Source organism: Vanessa cardui, chromosome 7, assembly GCF_905220365.1.
Source record: "Vanessa cardui chromosome 7, ilVanCard2.1, whole genome shotgun sequence".
NCBI classification, from domain to species: domain Eukaryota; kingdom Metazoa; phylum Arthropoda; class Insecta; order Lepidoptera; family Nymphalidae; genus Vanessa; species Vanessa cardui.
In genome coordinates, this window is record NC_061129.1 from 4940863 (window position 1) to 4964506 (window position 23644).

Here is a 23644-nt window from a genome sequence, read left to right on the forward strand (position 1 = left end):
GTTCAAACTTTCTGTAACTTCTTGTATTTTGATTGGAGTTTTAATAACTGATAAGTAGTTACTTAAAAATAGTTGTTTAATAGTAACATCGAATTTAAAATAAAGCCAATTTCACTAAAAAATTGAGAAATTTAACACAGATACACTTAATTCTATTCCCTCACTCCCATATTCCAATGGGCCATCAATCCGACACGTCACACGACCATATACTTCCAGTACGAGACCAAAGACATAAGGCATCAGCCCAACCAGAGATTTTTAGTCATGACCTACACATTAGATCATAAAGGTAGTCCAATACATTTTTCATATTATCCATAACACAAGTGCTTTAGCTACATTGGGATTAGAGTAATGTATGTGATGTTGTCCAATACACATTTTACATTTAATGTCCTACTTAGTGACAATTTTGTGTAAGCACGTCTAGGTAGGCCTAACCTACTACGACTTTTTACATACTGGATTACTGTGTTCCGATATGAAAAGTGAGTCTGTTTAATTACAGGCAAAAGGAATAACATATCAGTTTTAAAGGTTACGGCGCATTGGTGATCTACAGAATGGTTAAAGAAACTAATTTCACTTCCTAATAAACTTAAAAATATCGTCCCATACCAATAACACGAATACTTAAGTAAGGACCGACCGTTCATATGTCTTTCACTTAAATATTGCGTGGCGGTACAGATTGTACTTAATTGGCAATTTAGTATACATTATATGCCGTCATTTAAACCATATTCCTTATTATTTCAATGAGTATTATCCCTGACAATGGAGCAGACGAGGTAAGTCACGACTCAGTGTCCCGCGGGCGGCCACCTGTGCTCCTGTGCTCGAAATATTGGGAAATATTATATTTTTTTTAATAATTCCACGTCATTACCAAACCGCAACGTGATCGTGTAAGCGGAATGCAAAGATTTTATGTTAAAACATTCATTACGCACATTATTAGGCAATTGCTTTGCAATTATAAAATACGTCCGAATCGTATCGAATGAGTTCAAACTAGAAATAAGTTTGTAAATAGGTAGATACGTCTGTTCAAGAAATTTATTAAGTATGTAGGAATATCCTAAGTTCAAATTATATTATAACCATTATTACATTATAGCTAAAGTTATAATATAATCCAATATAATGAAGAATCATACCTAAGATAAACAAAACTTAGGATTACCTGTTCAATGCAATTTCTTAATAGCTTTATTGATAGTGATCAAGTAGTGACAAACAGTACTTGATTAATATATCTTATTTTATAACACAACACGCTTCCACTTGACTACTTATATCCATTTTCATTTTACTGCCAAAATTTCGATAACCGCATCGTCAATATTCAAATCTCCTTTTTTCGAAAATCCATATTTCAAGATCATCCAACGACATCGCGTCATTTCGTTGACAATATTGTTTAATTGGCATTTTCCTAAGTTGCAATAGCCTAGTTTATGTAATATATTATTTATTATTATAGTCGTATATTTCTTTTTATATTGTACTTAGAAAATAATGAAAAAAGATAATCAAACAAGAAATAAATAATATAGCTCGAGTCTTTATTTATAAACACAACACAATAATATAATGTCAACTGTCTTAATAATTAATACGTTATGATAAATTCGAAAGATAATAATATACACAACAATATACACAACTAAAACCAACTACCCCTATCAAACAAAAATAAATATATGACATGCTAGTTGCCATCTACAGCTTCGCTCATTTAGAAGTAGTATTTATGTCTTTCATTGGTGTTTAAGCTTACTTCATACCAAAATTCATTAAATTGGGTTCAATGATTTGAGCAAAAGTCAGACAGACCGAGTTACTTTCGATAATTATAATATTACAGTAGAATTACAAACTATTACATGTGTATTAATGTGAAATTTTCCTAATATAAAATAAAGTAGCAAATACTCAAACTTGTAAATACTCAACTGTTGGTCAAAGGCCACCTCTGCAACTCTTGGAGCTCATTCTACTGCTCGAATACGGCTTTATAATAATACGCATGTCGCAAAATCTTATGTGATATATACAAGTCTAATAATGTTATCTATTTAACGGCGAGCACGATATGATGTGTGAACAAAAATGATTTCTTGGGAATTAGATAAGAATCTTAAGTTATTTCTAAGTAATATGTAATTAAATCAAATTAATTTATTTTTAATTTAAACTAAAGTCACACGATCCGAAATATCAACACAGTTATGAAAATGCGAATGTGAAACTTCAGACGTCTTCAATTTATTTTCTTCTAGTTTCACCACTTCGCTTCTTACAAGCACTATGACGTAACACTGCATTGCTATTTAAAAAATAAAGGAGTCATATAAGATTTTAAATTAACATGGTTATTTTTAATACTACGACCATTTAAAACGGGATGTCTTGTTCACAACTCTCTTGAACAAGACATTAGTAAATAAAAAAACTTGGTAAATATCCCGTTTTAAATAATTGTAGTAATAAAGGAGTCATAGATTAAAAAAATAATTAAAAAGTACAAAATGAGATATTTTCTTTAAAAAATAAGTTATAATTTATGCGAGTTAAAATTAATAAAACTGAAATTCATGAATAAATCTGAAACGGTATTCAAACAACCTGTTTCTCTACAAAAGTATTAAAAAAGTAAAATCTTTTTTTACCTATTACAAACAAAGCGACGAACACTTCCGTGAACATTTTTCTGGAAAACAGGAAGCAGGTTGGCACTAAAGCGGCTAGCGTTGTGACCAGCGCGTAGTAGTTATACAGACGTAACATCGAAACATCTTTCTAAAAAAAGGGTTTATACCAGTATAATTTATACGAAGTATTTCGTATAAATTAGATTACTTGGAGGTAGGACATTGTGCAAATATAAACTCATCTCAAAGATATTCTAGCGATAACGGTTATGGGATATTATTTAATTCCTATTTGAAGGGTGATAGAATCAGTGCAACTTGTGTAAAGCCACGTGGGTACATAACATCTTAGTTCCCAAGGTTGGTGGCGCATTGGGTATGTTAAGAATGGTTAATATTTGTTACAGTTCCAATATATGGGCAGTGGTAGCCACTTACAATCAGATAGCACCATCAGATTTACCCATTCACCAGCCAATATCCTAAAAAAATTTAAAAGAATAAATATAATTATAATATAAAGACGTGAAACGACGCAAAACATTTTTGATAATTAAACTTATGTACATGGTTATTCTAAATTATATCTGCACTTAGAATATAGAACATAGGCAAATGTACTGTGAATTATGTTCTTACCTGATAACCAGCAATAAGGAGTAAAAAATTGAGTATAACTCCCATTCCGAGAATGCTAAAAAGGACGGTAGACATCATGACCTCAACCGATGGGTCGTGGGTTATTGAAGTTTTTTGCAACTCCGTGGTAATTACCAAGCATGTTACAGATAGCACTGAAAATATCTGTGGAATACATAATTATATGATGAGGTTATTCACAACAATGGATTTTTAAACAGTTTCCGCATTAGCAAAAAAAACAATCAATTTTAATTTTGAAAAGTTAATTCATTTAAATCTAATAATCTAAAAATGTTATACAACAATGTAATAAGAATAACAACAGTCTGTAATTTTCCCACTGCTGGACTAAGACCTCCTCTTCCTTTGAAGAGAAGGTTTGGAACGTATTCCACCACGTAGTAGCGGCTGTTCCAATGCGGGTTGGTGGAAAAATTTTATACAAAAAACATCTAATATATATTTACAAAACAATATCACATTAATAATTATAGTTTTTACAATTAATGTATTCTTATCAACATACTCACAATATTTAGATAAGCAAACAAAATAATTCCCGGTCGTAAAGGTAGGCAGAAACAGCATCGATTGACATCTGGTACCTTCATTTGCATCTTAAGCATAATAATCTTAAATAAAATAAAAATTACGGTTAATTGGACGTGCGTGAACCACGATTAAACAATAATTACTGTTTGAATAGCAGACAGAAAAATAATTCGTAGGTGAAGGTTTATATTTTATACACCAATAGTATAACAACTCGTTATCTTTTCTAAAATTAATGCTTAACTGTTACAAAATGTATATATAAGTAATACGCATAATTGATTCAATATTAATAATAACTTATTTTCTCCGTACACATGCTCTACTAAGCGGATCTTACTAACAGTATTTTATAAAAGTGCGAAAGTATAGTTATTACTAAATAACCCATATTGAATTTATTATTTTAAAGAATGTTAAGCAAAATATATTAAAGATAATCTAGAGAGAGAATTTATATGATACTAACGACCCACCACAGCTTCGCATGGGTGCAATACGTATACTAAATATTCTACAGAATTTGTTTATTTACGACATTACATTAGAAACATCTAAAATTATCAGTGTTTCCTTACTAAATTGTCCATCTATACATATAATGTAATATACTAACACTCCTCTCGAATCGCTCTATCTATTAAAATAATTAGTTAAATTAAAAAAAAAAAAAACACCATACCAAACAACAACAAGACAAATTCAATGGGCCCAAACTCGATGGGTTTATTAAAGGCAGTCTTATCTTCGAGCCCTAACAGACCAGCTCATTGGTTCCAGTAGACATTAGTGTTTCAAATGTCAGATCTAAGAATCACACCTATCACATCTAGGAAACGACCTTATGACCTTGAAGAACTGAACCAAATTTCCACCAAACAGCTTAGAACACTCTCGACTGATATACTTTTAAAAAAAACGCATTAAAATCGGATCATTCGTTTGGGAGCTACGATGCCACAGACAGACACATTTACACAGCCACGTCAAACTTATTATAACACCCCGTCGTATTTGCGTCGAGGGTTAAAAAAACGAATCAAAATCCGTTGTGTAATTTTAAAGATCTAAGCATACATAAGGACTAAGGGACTACTATGTAATGATTAAATATTTTTATTATAACTATATTTAAAAAAAGACAACATTTATACTCTTGAAAAACAACCGTTTAATTTCTCGCTAGATAACACTCAATACAATAAATCGATGACAAAGGCAAATAAAAACAAAATATTTGTACATTAAAAATTTATAGTTTGTGTTAATACATCATAACCTTTACTGTTCATTGACACTTATATCATTTCAATACTTATTATTTACAAACTATATTTTTTATCAACTGTAGCTATTAAACATTACTACAAATATATATAATATAGATTAAATATTGTATAAATTATGACAATAAATTTAATGTGTGTACACTATCGTAGAATTGTACCCACGTTTGTAGGATAGTTTTTAATTTTAATAATAAGGACAAAAATGATGCTGAATGCTGTCGTTATAACTACTTTTGAAACCTGCTAATGTTGAAGTTATACTTCACGTTATGACAAAAGTATTAGAAAGATGTGCGCACACCGGGTGACTTGAAAATTAAAAACTACGCGATTAGGCTACTCTACTTTACGCCCTATCTTTTTTAACAATTTTAATTCAAATTATCGATAGTTTCTAACAATTTTACTAATAAACAAAATAATGTAATTTGGCTTCTAGTACAATATCTGTGTGGAACCCTAACAAATGTCATCGTGAGAAAGCATAATATATCACAACTTATTAAGTAATCGTTTTCAAAACCTGCGTAGGCGCATCAACAATCACTCTTAACTCTAATAACCTCTAATAACATTTAACCATGTTATACTTTATAAGCCTAATGATTTGCTTATTGAAAGTTATTGCATAATTGAGCCACCCGTGCGACCCTCAGCAGAGTCAAGCTGATTATTATTCAAACAGTTTGTTTATTTTCCTTCAATTACCATCTGCTTCACTTGGTAATATTTATATGTCGGTATATTCATATATTTATTTGTCTTCGTCAGAACATAGTAGTAAATGACACAGTAGCGACCGGCTTGATGGACAAGAATTATTGTTTTTCTCAAAACCTTATATATCTTTCTAAAACTACACTCATTGTCAGCTCTCATTATTGTTTTTACTAAATTTGTTTATTTAATAAACATATTTAAACTGGGGCAGCACTGTACAACTGAATTATATATTTTTTGTAAAATATGTTGTATAATATTGCATATTTAATAAATATTAAAACTCATCCTGACTAAAAACAAAAAATATAAAGATTTTTCGACAACAACATTATCACGCATAAATTTAGAATTCTGTATTTTTTTTATTTCGATTTCATATAGTTGTAGATTTGACTTGATCTATAATCTATGGTACCTTATAATCGCAAGTCTTACGTGAGTGGAATCGGATTTTTGTGACTTTAATTTAAAATATAAATAGCTAAATACTGTAATTACAAGTTTATCACGTTGTACAATTTACTATAGGTAAAATATTCAACTAATGTTCATATTATTTGTAGTAATTTTACCATACTGATCGAGTTGTTTTGAGGTTATATCAACTTATTCCGAAAAAGTTTAAAGTAAATTTAATTACGACTTACATAATTATGAGAATTAAACGAAATTACTTAATGACTACGGCAAAAATATTTTATACAAAACAAAAACATAAGCCTTGTAATAACATTTTATATGGTGTAACAGCAGACCAAAGTTTCCCTTTTAGTTAAAATTCACTCATGATTCACCGATAACCTTCTATTTTGTTATACATTGTTTACACAATTAAATTTCAGAAATGGCTGCACAACTTTTCAACCGCATTGGTCAAGTGGGACTGGGAATGGCCCTGGTTGGAGGTGTCGTGAATTCAGCTTTATATAATGGTAAAGGCATACAGTTTTTGTATCACCGTTGAGCATATAGTATTTTATCTTAAACATGTTAAATACATGCAATACTAACTAAAACAAAGTATAAAAATCATATACTCATTTTAAATATAGTTTAATAAATATTACTCTTGTGTATTCTATTATAAGGCTTTGTCAAAATAATAAATTAATCATTGCAGTGGATGGTGGCCATCGAGCTGTTATCTTCGATAGATTTGCTGGAGTCAAAAACTTGGTTGTCGGCGAAGGCACCCACTTTTTCATACCTTGGGTGCAGAAACCTATCCTTTTCGATATCAGATCAAGACCTAGAAATGTACCTACAGTGACTGGAAGTAAAGGTAATTAATCTAAAACTTACACTTACATTTAAAAACTGTGTTTATTAAAATAAATAAGATTGGACGTCAATCTATTGAAAATACTTTTTCTAAAAAAAAAATACTTTTCTAAACCCAATTACTTTAATAAAAAAATGTAATGTTTTCAGATCTTCAAAATGTAAATATCACACTCCGTATCTTGTTCAGACCAGTGCCTGATCAGTTACCTAGAATTTACACAATTCTTGGAGTAGACTATGATGAAAGAGTATTGCCATCCATTACTGCTGAAGTATTAAAAGCAGTTGTTGCACAATTTGATGCTGGAGAATTAATTACACAAAGAGAGGTGTGTATTTTTATTCTTATTTAAATTTCTTAATTCAATGTAGACATTACCATTACTTTTTAATAATTAAAAGTAATAAAACTACCTGTAAAACTAAGAACTAGTGAATGAAAATTAGTAAGGTCATCTTTTGTCTATCTTGGCATTTCCAGGAAGTGATCATTTATTTCCCAGTGTGTGCTGAGAATGTGTACAATGTATATTATTTCCAAACTCACTAATTGTAAAAATTATATTAACTTTTTACTAAAATCCTTTAACACTAATTACTTATACATAAAAAGGGAAAGAACAAATATATATTTGATCATATTCTTTTCTATATTGCAGGTAGTGTCACAAAAAGTAAACGAGAGCTTAACAGAAAGAGCAGGACAGTTTGGTTTAATTTTAGATGATATCTCAATTACACACTTAACCTTCGGCAAGGAATTCACACAAGCCGTAGAATTAAAACAAGTTGCTCAACAAGAAGCAGAAAAAGCTAGATTCTTAGTAGAAAAAGCAGAACAACAGAAGAAGGCAGCCATTATTACAGCAGAGGGTGATGCTCAAGCAGCAGTTCTGCTCGCCAAATCCTTCGGCACTGCTGGTGAAGGTCTAGTTGAACTTAGACGTATTGAAGCAGCAGAAGACATTGCCTACCAACTCTCCAAGTCAAGAAATGTTACTTACCTTCCTCAAGGCCAAAATGTATTGCTAAACCTTCCAACACAAAACTAATGAATGAACAACTTACAATTGCTGGTAGATGTTTAAGGTTCATGTATGCATTTGCATTATTAAAATAAGAAGACAGAATGTTGCATTTTGAAGAGTTCATATTGTTCCAACGGGAGTGTAGTCATGTGTTAGCTTTATAAATGTAATTATGCATTAAATAAACTATAATTTGTTGAATTTCAGTGATTTCATTTCGTGACATGAAAAAATTTAAAAAATGTTACAATCATTTGTATTTTTAAGAAAAAAAAACATGAGATACATAATGTAACTTTATTGCGAGAATTGTAACAAAATGTAAAAGATTACCCTTGATTCATGAATCATCACACAACCAATTTTATTTTGCTGTCTAGTAGAAAAAATTTGGTTTTAGTTTCTTCAAATGAATAAATCAATCTTTGATTCTATAGGAACCTGTTCTTCCTCTTTATCCAATAAATATTCTTTCTGAATTTGATTACAAAACAAATTTTCTTTAACACAAGTTTCTTTAATGTAATCCATTTCAGCTGCATTTAAATTACAGGGTAGGGTCAGTTTACATATATTAACATTTTCCTTGAAATTCTTTATCAAATTATCTACTTCCGTTTTAAATGCATCATTTATTATATTTGAGTCTAAAATTTTATTTTCAACAAGTTTCGCTTGATTACATGAATCTCTTGTCTTAGTGAGAATTGTTAATTCAGCAATTATTTTCTCGTTATCAGGACTTAGCTGAAGTGCTCTTTTTAACCTTTTCTGTGCTGCATCAAACTGACCAATCATTCTCAATGCCTTTGCATTATGAAAAAGAGCTTTTACATTATTCCACAGACTATTTAACCTATTAAGCTCCTTACAAATCGTACAAGATTTCAGGGGTTGTTTTGTTTCATTATAACAAACTAACAAATTGATGTACAATTTAATTAATAGTTTTTCTTGTATGTTCTCCTCTTTTTCATCAGCCAATCTACATCTGTGTAGCATATTAATTGCCTTCCTAAAAGACTGTATTGCTGCGGTAAAGTTTTTTGTTTTATGAAATGTAACACCTAAACTATATAGCACTTTAACTTCATGATGAACTCTATCAAATATATTAGGCTCTGAAAAATCTAGTTTTCTGGAAAAAAACAGTCATATTGTCATAATAAAATACCAAGAAATGAAAGCTATATTCATTTTAAAGTAAACCTACCCCTCTTTAGGAGTGTTGATACTTTTTATAAGCTTTATATAAAAAATGCAATCAGCTTTAGGCTTTATTCTAGGTGGGACACCCATTTGTCCATACATGACTACATATGACAAATGAAACACAGCCATCTCACCAACTAACATAGATTCTATGGCAATTTGTATACCCGGTAACAAGCCATTTTCATTAAGATTTACTACCTAAAACAAATATAAAATTATAAACTATAATTACAAAATATTCTTAATTTAATGTTTATGTATCTTACCAATGGTTTGTGTGACTTTGTATAATCAAAAGGCTCAGTCTCATTTTCCCAATAACCTGAAAATATTAGTGAAACAGTGCATCCTTTATGTAAAGGTAATCCTCCACCTTCCTCCAAAATCTTTTTCTTGACAAGTCCATTTTCATCTACTGGTTTCAATTCTTTCTCAAATTCCTCAAATGAGGACACCGGCTTTCCAATATAATCAATTATTTTGTCTTCATTATTATCAAATATGGCGTTATATTCTGCGTCATCATAATCTTCATTTATATGAAGAACAGAACCCGTCGTCAATAGTTTGCTGTAATGTACTTGCACTTTAAAAATTTTACTATTTTTAGTGAGTTTGAACTCCTAACTTTGTATAAATATTCTTATAATATATTATTTTATTGTACTGTGTGTTATTTCTAAGTTTTATTTATGTTATTGTATTATATACAGACTAACAGACTGTAACTTATGTGTTATTCAATATAGAAACTTGAAACAACATTGAATTGTCTTGTTGGTAATTTAGGTGTAACTTTAAGAGAATAACAGCACAAACCCTAAATCCAAGCCATTTTCTAAAGCTAAAGGAGGCTCTTTCGTATCCATTTTCGTACAAGCTTATTTGGAACAAATGGTAAGATTAAAGATGTTTATAATCATATAAATGTCAATTTAAATAACAATTGCAATACATTTAAATAAATCTTGACATACGTCATTGCTAAGGGTTTTAATAATTTGACATATTTTTTTTGTTAATTCTTTCCCACTGAAGTCTGAGATAAGCCAAAGGTATTGCACCATACGTCTACACGTTTAAAGCATTAAAAAATAATTCTACATATTTAAGTAAATTTTCAGCTTAAGTAATTTTTTGATGTTAAGGTATTTATCCTATTTTTTTATAGTTTGCTTAACATTTCGCTATCCATGTATGTTCCTAGATAAAAAAACTAATTATTTGATGTATAATGATTTTTTCAAACAACTTATTTTCGCTGAACTAAGCTACGACAAACAAAACACTCCAAAGTTTACCGTCATTTGTTATTTTTTTTTTTCAGATTTCTTTATTCGTTTAATTTCTAATTAAGCTAAGACTTAAAGACATTTTTAAAAAATAATAGCCGGACGAGCATACGTGGTATTATGAAAAAGAAGAAAAGGCTAAGAGTAAGTAAGAGCATTAAAAATATCGGAGGAAAAAACGTAAAGAAGGAGCAACTAACACTAGGGAGGCCAGATTTTGTGAAATAAGTAAAAGAGATATATAAAAATGTCGAATGAGTCGAGATGGCGCAGTGGTTAGAACGCGTGCATCTTAACCGATGATCGCGGGTTCAAACCCAGGCAAGCACCGCTGATTCATGTGCTTAATTTGTCTATATAATTCATATCGGGCTCAGCGGTGAAGGAAAACATCGTGAGGAAACCTGCATGTGACAAATTTCATAGAAATTGTGCCACATGTGTATTCGACCAACCCGCATTGGAACAGCGTGGTGGAATATGTTCCAAACCTTCTCCTCAAAGGGAGAGGAGGCCTTTAGCCCAGCAGTGGGAATTTACAGGCTGTTGATGATATAAAAATGAAAATTGGTTTGTGAGATGACTACTTTGATTTCATTGGTAGAGTGGAACTAGAATAGTACCGTTTTTTAAATATATTTTATTTTTATCATTAAATGCCCTTTAATTGACGGTGATTGGTCAAATGTCAGTGGCTTAGAAGGCTGTCCAAATATTGTCATTTTCTAAAATGTAATATTCTTTGTATAGAAATATAAATATTATATTATATATAATAGAGCAGTATTGGATGTTAACAATGAGCTATCCACTTTAACAACAAAACGGGTCATTGCGGGGTATGGCCTTGTGAAGACAAATTCCATGGGTAGTGGGCACCCGGTTTTATTTTCTAGCGTTTCATTAAGGGATACTTTATAAAATATAGGGTATAACAAACTCAAATAAATTTAGTATTTTACAAAATATTTATTAGCTTTTTAATGTTCATAATTTAACTTATATATGCAACATCACGTCCGTTGTTTTTGTTTCATTGCCTGTCGCAATACAGCAATATATGATGATATAAGGTCGTCCATTTTGTAACCTAACGATGTTTCACAAAGAATCTTCGTTCCACGAACAAAGTTGCCCATTGTCATGTGGAAGAAAGTATTACCTGATGACCAGTTAGATAGTTGAGAAAATGGATAGGTTACTAACAAATCCTGCAATAAAATAAAATATATAAGACATTGTTATAATGATTTTTTCTATCCATGAAAAACTTAGTTCATTAGACGATGACGATGTAATAAATTCATTACTTTTTTATATGTAAGCCCAAAACTTTTATTTCATATAACAAATTCAAACGAATAATTTTCGATTTTACTTACGCGACTTTGGGGGTGTATAACACTGACACCATTTTTATTTATCCCTATGACAACCATTTCGGGATAAGAAGGATCTGAAGTTTGCTTAACTTCAAAGAATGCTGTTCCAAATGTTGGAAGTTGATAGATTTTCTTTAAAAATTGCTCTTTCGCTTCATCTTCTGTCATAGGACCATGTTTAAGATACGTTGCACTAATCGCAGACTTCCACTGGGAATTTGATTGGATACTCGTCATATCGGGTGGTATAAACTCTTCTAGCATTTGTGTTATTTGGGGTAACAGAGATTGATCATTGCCATATCTAGCTCTATAAATTAGTGCAGCTAATTCAATTAAATCTTGTTTTGAAGTTTTATGATATCCACGTAAATATTTTGGAAGTTCTTGTGGGAAGTAAAATATTTGATCTGCGTTCTTATCTCTACCAGGTATTGTGTTAATCCACAGCTTCTTCATAAAGAATATTTGGTAATTCATCTGTAGTTGATTTCCCGCTGAAATAAAAATCAGTGTTAATTTTCTAATAAAAAAACTGGACTCAGAAAAGATAAAGGCAGTCTGTTCATTTTTAATACCTACCTCCACGCCCTGGACGTGTTTGTTTCATCCATTCTACAAGTTCATGAATAAAATCAAAGAAGTAATAATTTTCTGGAACAGAGAATACTTTATCAATAATTTTTACAAAAAGGCTAAAACCATCACTGTTCTTAAGGTTCAGGCGTCCAGTTATCTGCTCACAAAGCTCTCTAGCTTTTGTGGATGAATCAACTTCAAAGGCTTCATCGGTATCATCCGGGAAATATACTTTGTGATATATTTGCATACTTCTATGTTGTATGGCTTCAACCTCTACTACATACGGGGCATATATTCTTGGTCCACCTCTTTGTATTTTAAATATACGTTTTAAGCAATCTTTTGCAATAGGATGTGGTCTTGTCTTTAAAAATTCTACAGTTTCTTTTATTAAAACTTGTCCACAAGCAAAAATACCCGTAGCAAGCCACAGTAATTCCCATCCCCTCTCTTCACTAAGCTGTATTCTATTATTTGTTAATTGCTTCATTATTTGACAGTAAATCTCATCCCTCATTGCGGGTTCGTTTGTGGGTCTAAATATTTCATCTGTATATTCAGTAACGGATCTGGCTTTTGGCGTTGGCATATCACCCATATATTTCAGTATAGCAATGAATGATGCAACCGCTGCCTTAGACAACTTCTCATCATCTTGTAATTTTTTAAGTAACGGTTTTCTAATAGGTTCTCGAGCATGTGACCATAAATTACCAGAAACTGTTCTTTTAGCTGGAGTTATTGTTGATTGTCTTGATATTGTAATATTAGTATCATAATTTTCTCTAAAATGTTCCTCAGCAAACTTTTCAAGCGTATGCATCTTTTTCCTTTGTATTGTGTTGTACTTAGAATGAACATTTTTGTTAGTATTTATATTTCCTTTCTTAAATACTTCTAGTATCATAGGTGAAGGTTTCGATAACGTTGGTAAAATGTATACTTGCTCTGTTGGAAATAGGCCTTCTTGGCCATTGCATTCACCATGGCCCCAAGTTGCATTCATTAATGTTTCTCCTGTTGATTCTTGCAAAAGTGTAATTAGATCGCCTTTCTTGTATTGCAAGAATGAAGCAGCGTCACTGTATCCTTGAGAATCGCTTTGAGTAATAACATAAATTGAACGTCTTTTTAATCCATCTATCAAATATATAATCAGTGCACTCATTTCACTGGCATCAACACTCTGGAAAACAAATTCTTCTTGTTGTATTGTTCTAATCGTTATTCTTCCAACTTTATCAAATTCTTTGTCATCATCATAGGCTACATAAGTAACTTCAGGATATGATATTTCCAGAAGTATATGCTCTGATTGGTCTACGATATAAACACCAGTCCAATTAACAGCTATAATTATAAGGTCTTTATTGATTGTGTCACCTTTCAATTTAATAGCTTCAAAAAATCTTGAAAAGAGCATAGGCCATTTTATTTTAGAAAATATCACAATATCTTCTTTACATCTTAGAGGATCAACTGAAGATTGTATGCTCGGAGAAGATTCAAAAGCTTTTGTTATAAGATGTTCCCATTTTGTTAAAGCGGCATCATTTGATTGAATAAATTGATTCGGTATGTAGTTCACTATAACCTTTCTCAACACGTTAGGATCTATACGTGGGCCATACTCAATGTAGTGCTGCTGTGCGGCAATTATTGCCAAATCTTTTTCTGAATTGCAACGGTATTCTCCAAACTTTACTCCTTTCACCACCTGGTGATAAATTAAATTGGTAGCTACTGGATCATCCGCTGGATCGTGCCACGGTGTAAATACCTCTTTTCTATAAAACAAGCGCCAGGGAGCATTCTTTTCAGGAGTACCTTGTTCTCGGGCAAATTGTTCACATTGTGATATTGCGTCCATGATATGTTCGGCTTCACTTCCCAGTGAAAGGACTTTGTCATACAATGTTATATAAAGTGAAAATCCAAATGCATCAGAAAGCTCAATATTATCGGCTATTTGTTGACAGACTTCTTCAGATGTTGTAGCTGAATCTGACTGAACCGTTTTTATTGTTTCATTCATTAATGTCACAGTCAGAAGAATAGGTTTTTTTGTTTTCGTCGCTTGCAATTCCAACCAACTTGGAGGTTGCGTACGTGGACCATTTTTAAATGTTCTTACAAGTCTACCTTCACAGTAAGGGGCATAACCAGGCGGCCCTACTCGTATAAACGATCGTAAATAAGTAATAAATCGTTCAGAAGGTGGAAAACAACCAACACAAAGAGAGAGTAAAATCCAACCACGTGCATAAGAAGCTTTTGAAGGGTTATTGGTAAGTTGCTTGCATAATTGGGCAAAAATTTCATCTCTGCAAAAAAAAAGTTTATTATTAAATACTATTTTTGAATATAATTGATATAATTTAATTAAAAGAGTGTTAAAATTTTGCTACCTAAGTTCTTTCCTAATAATACCATGCCCAATAATAAAGTGAAGTTTCTCCAAATTCGTACTACGACGTGAATTCAACCATGTACTGTACATTTCGTTTGTCATGTCATCATTAACGAGATTTTTGAAAAGTTCTTCATTTAATTTAGTCTGCTTTTTTAGGGTTTTTTGGAGCATTTTACTCTTTCCCTGTCCATGTTCTTGAGATATCATTTCCTGAATAAATTTTAAATTAAAATAAACAAATTAGAAAAAAATTACAGGATGCTAAGGCCTCCTCTCCCTTTGAGGAGAAGGTTCGGAACATATTCACGTCCGGAACATATTCCATCACGCTGTTCCAATGCGGGTTAGTGGAATACACATGTGGCTGAATTTCTTTGAAATTAGATATATGCAGGTGTCCTCACGATGTTTTCCTTCACCGCTGAGCACGAGATGAATTATAAACACAAATAAAGCACAATAATATTCAGTGGTGCTTGCGTGGGTTTGAACCCGCAATCATCGGTTAAGATGCATACGTTTTAACCACAGCGCCCTTAATTCTGTAATCAACGTTTAATATTAATTTAAAACTAACTTACTTCAAATTCTTTGCTTTTTTTAAAAGCTCGGCCAACGGTATCGTACAATTTAGTCATGACTGGTACATTATCTATTTTATCATCTGTATATTTTGGTTCCGATAAATCACCCATAAACCTCAAAATTGTAATCCAAATCGCTTGAGATGCCATTTTGTCAATTGGAGATGGTAAGTCTAAAAGGGAGTGTTTCAACGGCTTTCGAGAATATTGATGGCTTATATTTCCAAGGAAATATGTGGCTGCAAACTTTTTAAAGTCATATTCGTCAAAAGGTTCTTCTTCCGGTTCTTGTGGCAGTGGAATAACGCTTGAAATTGTTGGCTTAGCTGTCGTTGTCTGAAAGTAAATTTACTTATAAAAACACATATTAATGTTAATGAATAAATAAGTTTTATTTATGAATATTATGCAGTTATTTACCATTCCAAAGCCTGTACCTCGTACCGTACCCGCTGGTGTCGCAGTATCTTTCAAAAATCCGAAAACATCGTCAACATATCTATCATCTATGACTGTATTGTTTTGGACATTACTTTCAACAGCAGCTTCCTTTGCTATCCAAATAGAAGACATGAGATCATTATATTTCTTTTCATACCCATCTTCGGCTTTTTTAATATCACCTGAATTGTTTTCTTTTTCTTTCATCAGTTGGGCTAATTTAGCTTTCATAATGTGACCCTTTTCCTTAACTAATTTTCGTACGAGATACCCTCTACAAAAAGCTTGAAGATGTCTGAAGAACGTCCTTAAGTTTAAGAAAGTTTTTCTAAGTTCCCTTGATTTAAGAACTGCTTGTAATCTAAGATAACCTCTTCTCATTTTAAGGAAGTTGCTTCTAAAACCTCGAGCTCGGAAGTGTTTTTGAATTGTAATAGCTGCAGCTCGAAGCCGCAAATATCTCTTTCTGCAGATTAATCTTCGAACATTCGCCTGCACTCTGATTACTGCCGTTATTAGCACTTTATGGCGCAGTTCTTCGAGCAAGGTGTCATGATGGTCTTTGAGAAAAACTTTTGTATGACCTAAGCGGAAATCATCGTCTTTCAAAACTTCACTACAGATCTTTTGAGTCGAGCTTTTACAGTCCGTTTTCTGTGGCAGTGGAATTCCAGGAATCACAAGTCGGTAGCGATGCACAAACTCAGAGTATGAATATCGTATAGGATATCCTGCCTGTCTTATTTTTGCAGTTTCCATCAAACCGGCATATCTAAGTTGTCGAACGCACAGCGCTCGGTCAAAAACCTAAAACAAGTTACAAAAACAGCGTTTTAGTAATTCCAGAAAAAAAGACGGATTTGCTTTTTAATGACTTACCCGTGGCTTTTTAAGTTCGTTTGGTTTTATACACCGTATGAAAAACGGATGACAGGCAAACAAAGTTTTCATAAGTGACTCGAGTGAGGTTTTGAATTTGTGACTTAAAGAAACAACTTTTCTGCTTCCACTTTGGGCTGTTATAGTTTCCGCCGAAAACAGATTCTTTAAAAACGTGTTATTGGAATCGAGTATCATCTCTTTTATATCTGCGGTTAACATATCTCTATTTTTGTCCAGAAAGCCTGAAATATAAAGTTTATGAACCTAAAGCATACACATCTATAATTTTTTGTAGTAAATATTTCATAATAATTGTATTTACCTTTTACTTCATACTGAACATCTCCAGCAAAGTGTCTTACACCAAACTTATGTTCGTGGGTTGACTTTGGAGTAATATAAGAAGTTTTGTTGCTATGATTATTATTAAGTTTAGATAGAAGCGTGAGATCAGTGCCTTTAGGAAATCTTGATTCTTCATCAATAAGTGAGAGTAAGTTCATAGGTTTCTGTCCGATTAAATCAAGATTTTCTTGATTATCAACATAGTTAATATTTGACCAAGTTATTCCTTCTTTAGCATATTGCTCTTGTTCCAACTTGAAAATATGTCTTACGAAGAATTGTTGCAAATTTTCATTGGCATAATTGATGCACAATTGTTCAAAACTGTTAGATTCAAAATTTTCAAAACCAAAAATATCAAGAATTCCAACTGAACCACTGGTAAGCTGTTGATCTCTATGTAAAGTTTTGTTTATAATTTCTACGATATATTCAAAAATATGCCCGTATATGGCTTTTACAAGAGCATCACGACCTTCCGTCGCAGCTCCAACTGAAATTGGGGACACAATTTTATCACCTTGAGCAATTAATGTTTTTTGAGTTAAAGCTTCACATAACCGTGCTTTGTTAACTCCGAGAAGGGCAGATATTCTATTAGCGTTTGTTGCATCTGCCACTTCAGAAGATTCAATATTGCTTACGTTAAAAGATTTAAACTTAAGATTTCCCAAGTGTAAAATCGCAGCAAGGAGGCTAAATATATCCCAAACATCGTTGTCAGAAAAATTAAGTACTTTAAAAGCCGACCTTATGTCTGAGAACTCCAGAGCATCATTACGACCATCACAAGTAAGCATTTTTCCTGAATTTAAATATTCAAAGTCTGCAGGTTTTCCCAGGTCCAGTTTCTTTTTTTCATCAGCAGAAAGTCCAGTTACCAGAGAATAAAATATGTGGTAGTTTCTTTCTCCTTTACTTTGCCTTACAATTCTCGATTTTTCTAATAGGTATTGATCAATATTTCCACCTTCTATAACTCCTTTACGACTAAAATAAATGTTTATATATTTTCCGAATCGAGAAGAATTATCATTTTTGACTGTTTTGGCGTTTCCGAAAGCTTCTAGAATAGGATTAGTTTCTTGGATTTGTTGTTCAATCCACGAATGTTTTCCACTCGCAGCTGCAAGATATTGCAATAGCAATTTGGTGCTTTCTGTTTTTCCCGCTCCGCTCTCTCCGCTGAAATGTATTACGTGATAATGATAGAATTAAATTATTTATTGAATAGTCAGGGTGGGTGTAGAAAAATAATATAATATTTAAATTTTTATGTGTGTTTTATATTGTAACGAATTTATGCATACCTGATTACCACACACTGATTTGTTGACGTATCTAATAATTCTCGGTATGAATCATTTCCAATGGCAAAAATATGAGGCGGTATATCGCCAATATTTCTATCTTGATAAAAATGAATTTGATCCATCGTATAAATTGGTAATATCTCATATGGATTTATTGCTATTAACATAGTACCTGTATAAGTCTGAAAAAAAAACCAATCATTATCATTACATACTTAGTACAAAAAAGTCGCTTACCGCTATCAATCCGTATAATATGCTTAGTTCTTTGAAATTACGCAACGTATTTCGATGCGGTTTTTTTTTAATAGATAGTGTTTCGAGAGGATTATTTATGTATACAATAAGTGTCTAACGTAATGTAAATAAATAAATTCTGTAGTATATTTATTGTCAGTATTGCACCCATGCGTAGCCGGGGCGGGTCGCTTGTATCTTATAAAATAAGATAAATTAAAAAAAAATTAAGTATATATTAATATCCAAATGAAGGAGCTCTTAAAGCACTTTTCCTATTACCTACTTGCTTATCTTATATTCTGAAACACTAAGAAACTCCACAAGTATGTAATTAGTTCTAAGTTTCATTATCATTTAATAATCATTATTTTTTTATGATATTGTTAGAAAGAGGTGCAAATGGGTCGCCTGATGGTAAGTGATCATAACAACTGTAACAAATATTAATAACTTTTTTCATCGCTAACGCGACCAGACCAATCTTGGGAACTAAGAAGTTATGTCCCTTGTGCCTGTTGTTTCTCTAGCTCACTCATCCTTCAAACCGAAACACAAGAATACAATAGTATTGCATAGTATAAATACAATGTTAGGCTGTTGAATGTCTGATGGCTTAGTATCATAGTTCGTACCCGGGCTTACATAAAGCTAACGTAATCATTTCATTCGTTTATAAATCTACTTGAATTTATTTCGTTAAGTACTATGCCAAAGGTAGGTTGCACAAAAGACTGTGTCTAAATTAATGTAGACCTCTAGGTATACACAGTGATTTTCAGTGAATTTTTGGTTTTCGAGTATCTAAAACCTTTTTCTTGTAGGTAGGTTCCTAATTATTGATCAGAATAAGGCCTCTATGATAGTTAAATACCTATCATAACAATAGGTAAGCAAAAAATAAATAAAAACATAAAACTAAAAATATCGACTGTCCTTACGTATATAAGCTGTTGATTGTAGCGTATATGCAGGTTTCGAAGAATTGTGTACTCTTGCAGTTCTCCGAGAGTGATCATGTCTTCCACGCTCCTAATAGAAGTCGAGTGTAACGGCTTAATGACATTTGTTGCAGCCGTTGAGAACACTTCTCCATTGTCATCTTTTACTTGTAATTTACCACCAGAACTATTTAGCACTTTAACGGCAAACGGTATGTCAAATTCAGACTTGTTCTCCGGTTGTAACCAAACATAGTCCTATAAAAAATAATATAACTTATCTTAGAACATTGCTAAAATCTCTGAGATTTAAGTGCATTTATTTACAATAGTTACTTACAGATATTTGTATGCGTTCTGCCATTTTTAACCCCTTTTATTGAGATTCTACTTATTGGCTAAATATTCCGGGAATTACATTACTGCTACAGTAATAAATGAAAACTGCCACATTTTTTATCAATGTTCTAGATTATTTATCATCATTGTATAGATAAATCAATCTTATCAGAAATACCGAATGATAGTGTTATATGACCACCTTAATAGGCATGATGATTGTATACTACTTCAAATTCAAATAAACAAATCTATATTTATACCTATCTTTATAAGATACGTAAATCATATCTGGGCTTGAAATATTTACGGGAATTTAATAATTATGCAAAAATTTAAATTAGTAAATACCATTTATTAAAATAATTCAGTGTTACAAACAACTTAGACTAATGATGATTCCATATTACTTCTTTTTCTCTTCTTTATCTTTTTTTTCTTTCGTTTTATCATCACCCTTCTTCTCATCCTTTTCATCTTTCTTCTCTTTCTTGTCTTTATTGTCTTCCTTCTTTCCTTCTTCTGCATCTCTATTTGTAATTTTATTATTTATGAGATTGTGTAAGGCAATAATTGATCTTACTAAAGCAGCTAAGTAGACTACAAGAGACTGATCATTTGTTTTAATGTATAAATTGTCAAGGAAACTATCGCTAAATATATCAGGAAGCAAATTGAATATATCTTGCAATTGGTAAATAATTTGATGGTTCATCGGCAAGGAACCTTGTCCAACTTGGACTAAATAATCTCTGATTTCACTCAGTTGCGAATGAAGACCACGAAGACCGAGTAATTGATTTGTAACTCGTTGGGAAAGGCTGCCAACAGTTGTATCCTTTATATCTCTTAGTAGATGTTCAACACCAACTTCTTCAGCTTCCTCGGCTCCAATCTCACTCGGTACATGTTCAAATGTCCTTGTTGTAGGGCTGCCATCATCATGAACTTCTTCTACAGCTTGGTATGCCTCAGTGGGCAAACCTAAGTCTTTAGGCTTAGCATCGATAATTACCAAGACAGAGTTAGGACAGTACCGTCTGATAAGCTCATTTATTGCTACATCATTCTGATGTAGTTTGGGGCCAGTGTGATACCAGCCTACCACTTTCTCACGAGCGTTCACCTTTTTAAACATTCCATACATGTTTTCCAGGTAATCATGATCAAGGAACCATACTGACTTATCCTTATCATCTTCATCAAAGGGAACTGAAAAGTAAAATAATGTATTCTTAAAAAATATTGCTAATTTTTCATAGATTTAATTTAGTTAGTACATTTATAAGAAAACAAAATATATATTGTAAGACTTCTTTGTCTAATTTAGATATAGTTTAATAACAAACCTTTATTTTAAATGCCAAAATAAATAAATAATAATGAACTATTACTTGATAAATTTTTTATTAAACTGAGATGAATTAAAGGACATTATTTGCTGTGACATAGAAACATATAGTTTAATGAAATTTGTTAAATATTAATCATCCGTAAGACCAAAATATAATTACCTGCAAAACTATTCGATACATCCAACACTCCCTTTGCTCTCCAACAGCCAAGAAGAACTCCTACGACACGCTTTTGGTTGCCAATTTTACCCATACGATTAAAATGGTCTACGACACTAAGTAACACCAAAGGATGAACCACCACTTTTGTGGTCACTACCTCCTGACTCGGCATTTTATGATTTTATATTTAAAATTCCGATATAGAGAATATTAGTACTGATTTTAAGAAATACGACAAGAATCAAATATTTTGTTACGAAGGAGAGCTATAGTGACAAAAGTAAATTCGCCGATCATCAACCAACAAACGAGAATTTGACAGTCATTCTAGATATATCTACTCTGTGGTCAATACAGATAAAAAAACATATAATTAAAAATTAGGATAGAGAATAATAAATTAAAAAAAGAATAAGAATATAAATACAAAATCCATAATAAATTAATATCTTATATAATCAGTATTATATAAATTTCATAATAAGGGCGTAGTTCTGTTAAGGGTGGCTCATTACATTGTATTCTTTTGTAGAATTCTTCTTTTATAGAATTGCTTCCATATAAATGTTTATCTATTTTGCTAACTATGGTGGTAGCTTTGGTTTAAATTAGTTAATTTTAAAAGACTTTCATCATGCATTTTGATGTTGCGGGTGCCTCCTTTTATCAAAAAAGAATAACATTCTATGTCACTTAATGCACTATTAGCTACCAATTAAACAATAATAATAGTAAAATTGTACTTTAGGAGATACATGGAACAAATGCCCCCAGCAAAGGACATAGTATATTATGTAGTATAAAAACATTATTATGGTGGATGTTTTAATAAATACGAATAATGAATACGAAAATTATATGTTTTTACCACATCATTACCCTACTTAAAATTGTTTCAATTTGAAATCTGCTTTACTCTTTAGTATTGTTATTTTTCGTGATATTTTAACAAAATTATATAAGGATTCCATGACTATGAAGTATGATGCAAATCTAATAATAATTATCTGTACTTTTGGCACTTGAAAGCAGCGTTGCCAATGTGTGGGGAAAAAAGGAAAACACAAAAAATAGATAAAGTAACATGACTTTTGTCCTTTATTTCTGTGTGGGTAACTTGTGGGGAATTGGCTAATTCTTTTCCCTGAATTTGGGGAATTAGGTGAATAGGTATTGGCAACCCTGCCTGAAAGTTCTATTTCAACAGAACTGTCAAATGTCATTAAAATAAACCAAAATACTGAAGGCTGAAGCACATGTTTCGCAGATATTCAAAATATTAACTTAACACTATTTGTTGTAATAAGTCCACAATAAATTGTAAAAACCCTCTATTTCTGTAACAAAATGAATAAAAGAACTCTCACATTTGTCACAGGAAATGTAAAAAAGTTGGAAGAAGTGAGAGCCATTTTAGGGAACAATTTTCCATTGGAAGTTGTAAGTCATAAATTAGACTTACCAGAGTTACAAGGAGAAATAAATGAAGTGTCAATTAAGAAATGTCAAGAAGCAGCACGCCTTATAAATAGGCCGGTATTTATAGAAGATACAAGCCTATGTTTTAATGCATTAAGTGGCCTTCCTGGACCTTATATTAAATGGTTTTTAGATAAGTTAGAACCAGAAGGCTTGCATAAGCTATTAACGGGATGGGAAGATAAATCGGCAGAGGCAGTTTGCACATTTGCATATAGTTCAGGCAATATTGATGATGATATCATAATTTTTCAAGGAATAACAAAAGGAACTATTGTTCCACCAAGAGGTTCTAGAGATTTCGGATGGGACTGCATCTTTCAGCCTCATGGTTATGACAAAACATATGGAGAATTGCCAAAGGAAGAAAAAAACAAAATATCCCATAGATACAGAGCACTAGATAAATTAAGGACTTATTTCTTAGAAAGGAATGGACAATTATAATAATCACAGTGTAGTGTATGTATGATGATTAAATAAATAAATGTTACAATTTGTTTT

General features: G+C 31.8%; 6 protein-coding genes across 6 annotated transcripts; 2 read left to right on the plus strand and 4 right to left on the minus strand.

Annotated features, from left to right (window-relative positions):
• Positions 1-1654: 1654 nt before the first annotated feature.
• On the minus strand, positions 1655-3919 carry LOC124531282. Its single transcript, XM_047105794.1, has 4 exons — positions 3833-3919; positions 3300-3464; positions 2679-2808; positions 1655-2335 (listed from the first exon to the last, which is right to left on the minus strand). Exons 1-4 carry the CDS (start codon positions 3917-3919, stop codon positions 2199-2201), a joined length of 519 nt encoding a protein of 172 aa, XP_046961750.1. The 3' UTR covers positions 1655-2198.
• Positions 3920-6235: 2316 nt separating this feature from the next.
• LOC124531099 (protein l(2)37Cc) lies at positions 6236-8379 on the plus strand. Its single transcript, XM_047105553.1, has 5 exons — positions 6236-6394; positions 6709-6798; positions 6987-7148; positions 7298-7479; positions 7810-8379. Exons 2-5 carry the CDS (start codon positions 6711-6713, stop codon positions 8200-8202), a joined length of 825 nt encoding a protein of 274 aa, XP_046961509.1. The 5' UTR covers positions 6236-6394; positions 6709-6710; the 3' UTR covers positions 8203-8379.
• Positions 8380-8456: 77 nt separating this feature from the next.
• LOC124531098 (inactive peptidyl-prolyl cis-trans isomerase shutdown-like) lies at positions 8457-10382 on the minus strand. The gene is made up of 4 exons (XM_047105552.1): positions 10213-10382; positions 9660-9963; positions 9392-9591; positions 8457-9316 (listed from the first exon to the last, which is right to left on the minus strand). The coding sequence occupies exons 1-4, from the start codon at positions 10260-10262 to the stop codon at positions 8584-8586; spliced, it is 1287 nt and encodes a 428-aa protein (XP_046961508.1). The 5' UTR covers positions 10263-10382; the 3' UTR covers positions 8457-8583.
• Positions 10383-11658: 1276 nt separating this feature from the next.
• Positions 11659-20296, minus strand: LOC124531104 (myosin-VIIa-like). Its single transcript, XM_047105559.1, has 11 exons — positions 20146-20296; positions 19806-20063; positions 18625-18809; positions 17292-18499; positions 16967-17211; positions 16067-16894; positions 15644-15982; positions 15058-15272; positions 12650-14973; positions 12068-12564; positions 11659-11896 (listed from the first exon to the last, which is right to left on the minus strand). The coding sequence occupies exons 1-11, from the start codon at positions 20167-20169 to the stop codon at positions 11699-11701; spliced, it is 6321 nt and encodes a 2106-aa protein (XP_046961515.1). The 5' UTR covers positions 20170-20296; the 3' UTR covers positions 11659-11698.
• A 182-nt stretch (positions 20297-20478) lies between these two features.
• On the minus strand, positions 20479-22000 carry LOC124531284 (26S proteasome non-ATPase regulatory subunit 7). Its single transcript, XM_047105795.1, has 2 exons — positions 21659-22000; positions 20479-21356 (listed from the first exon to the last, which is right to left on the minus strand). The coding sequence occupies exons 1-2, from the start codon at positions 21831-21833 to the stop codon at positions 20551-20553; spliced, it is 981 nt and encodes a 326-aa protein (XP_046961751.1). The 5' UTR covers positions 21834-22000; the 3' UTR covers positions 20479-20550.
• A 793-nt stretch (positions 22001-22793) lies between these two features.
• Positions 22794-23641, plus strand: LOC124531205 (inosine triphosphate pyrophosphatase). The gene has a single exon (XM_047105696.1). The coding sequence runs from the start codon at positions 23009-23011 to the stop codon at positions 23585-23587; it is 579 nt and encodes a 192-aa protein (XP_046961652.1). The 5' UTR covers positions 22794-23008; the 3' UTR covers positions 23588-23641.
• Positions 23642-23644: the final 3 nt, after the last annotated feature.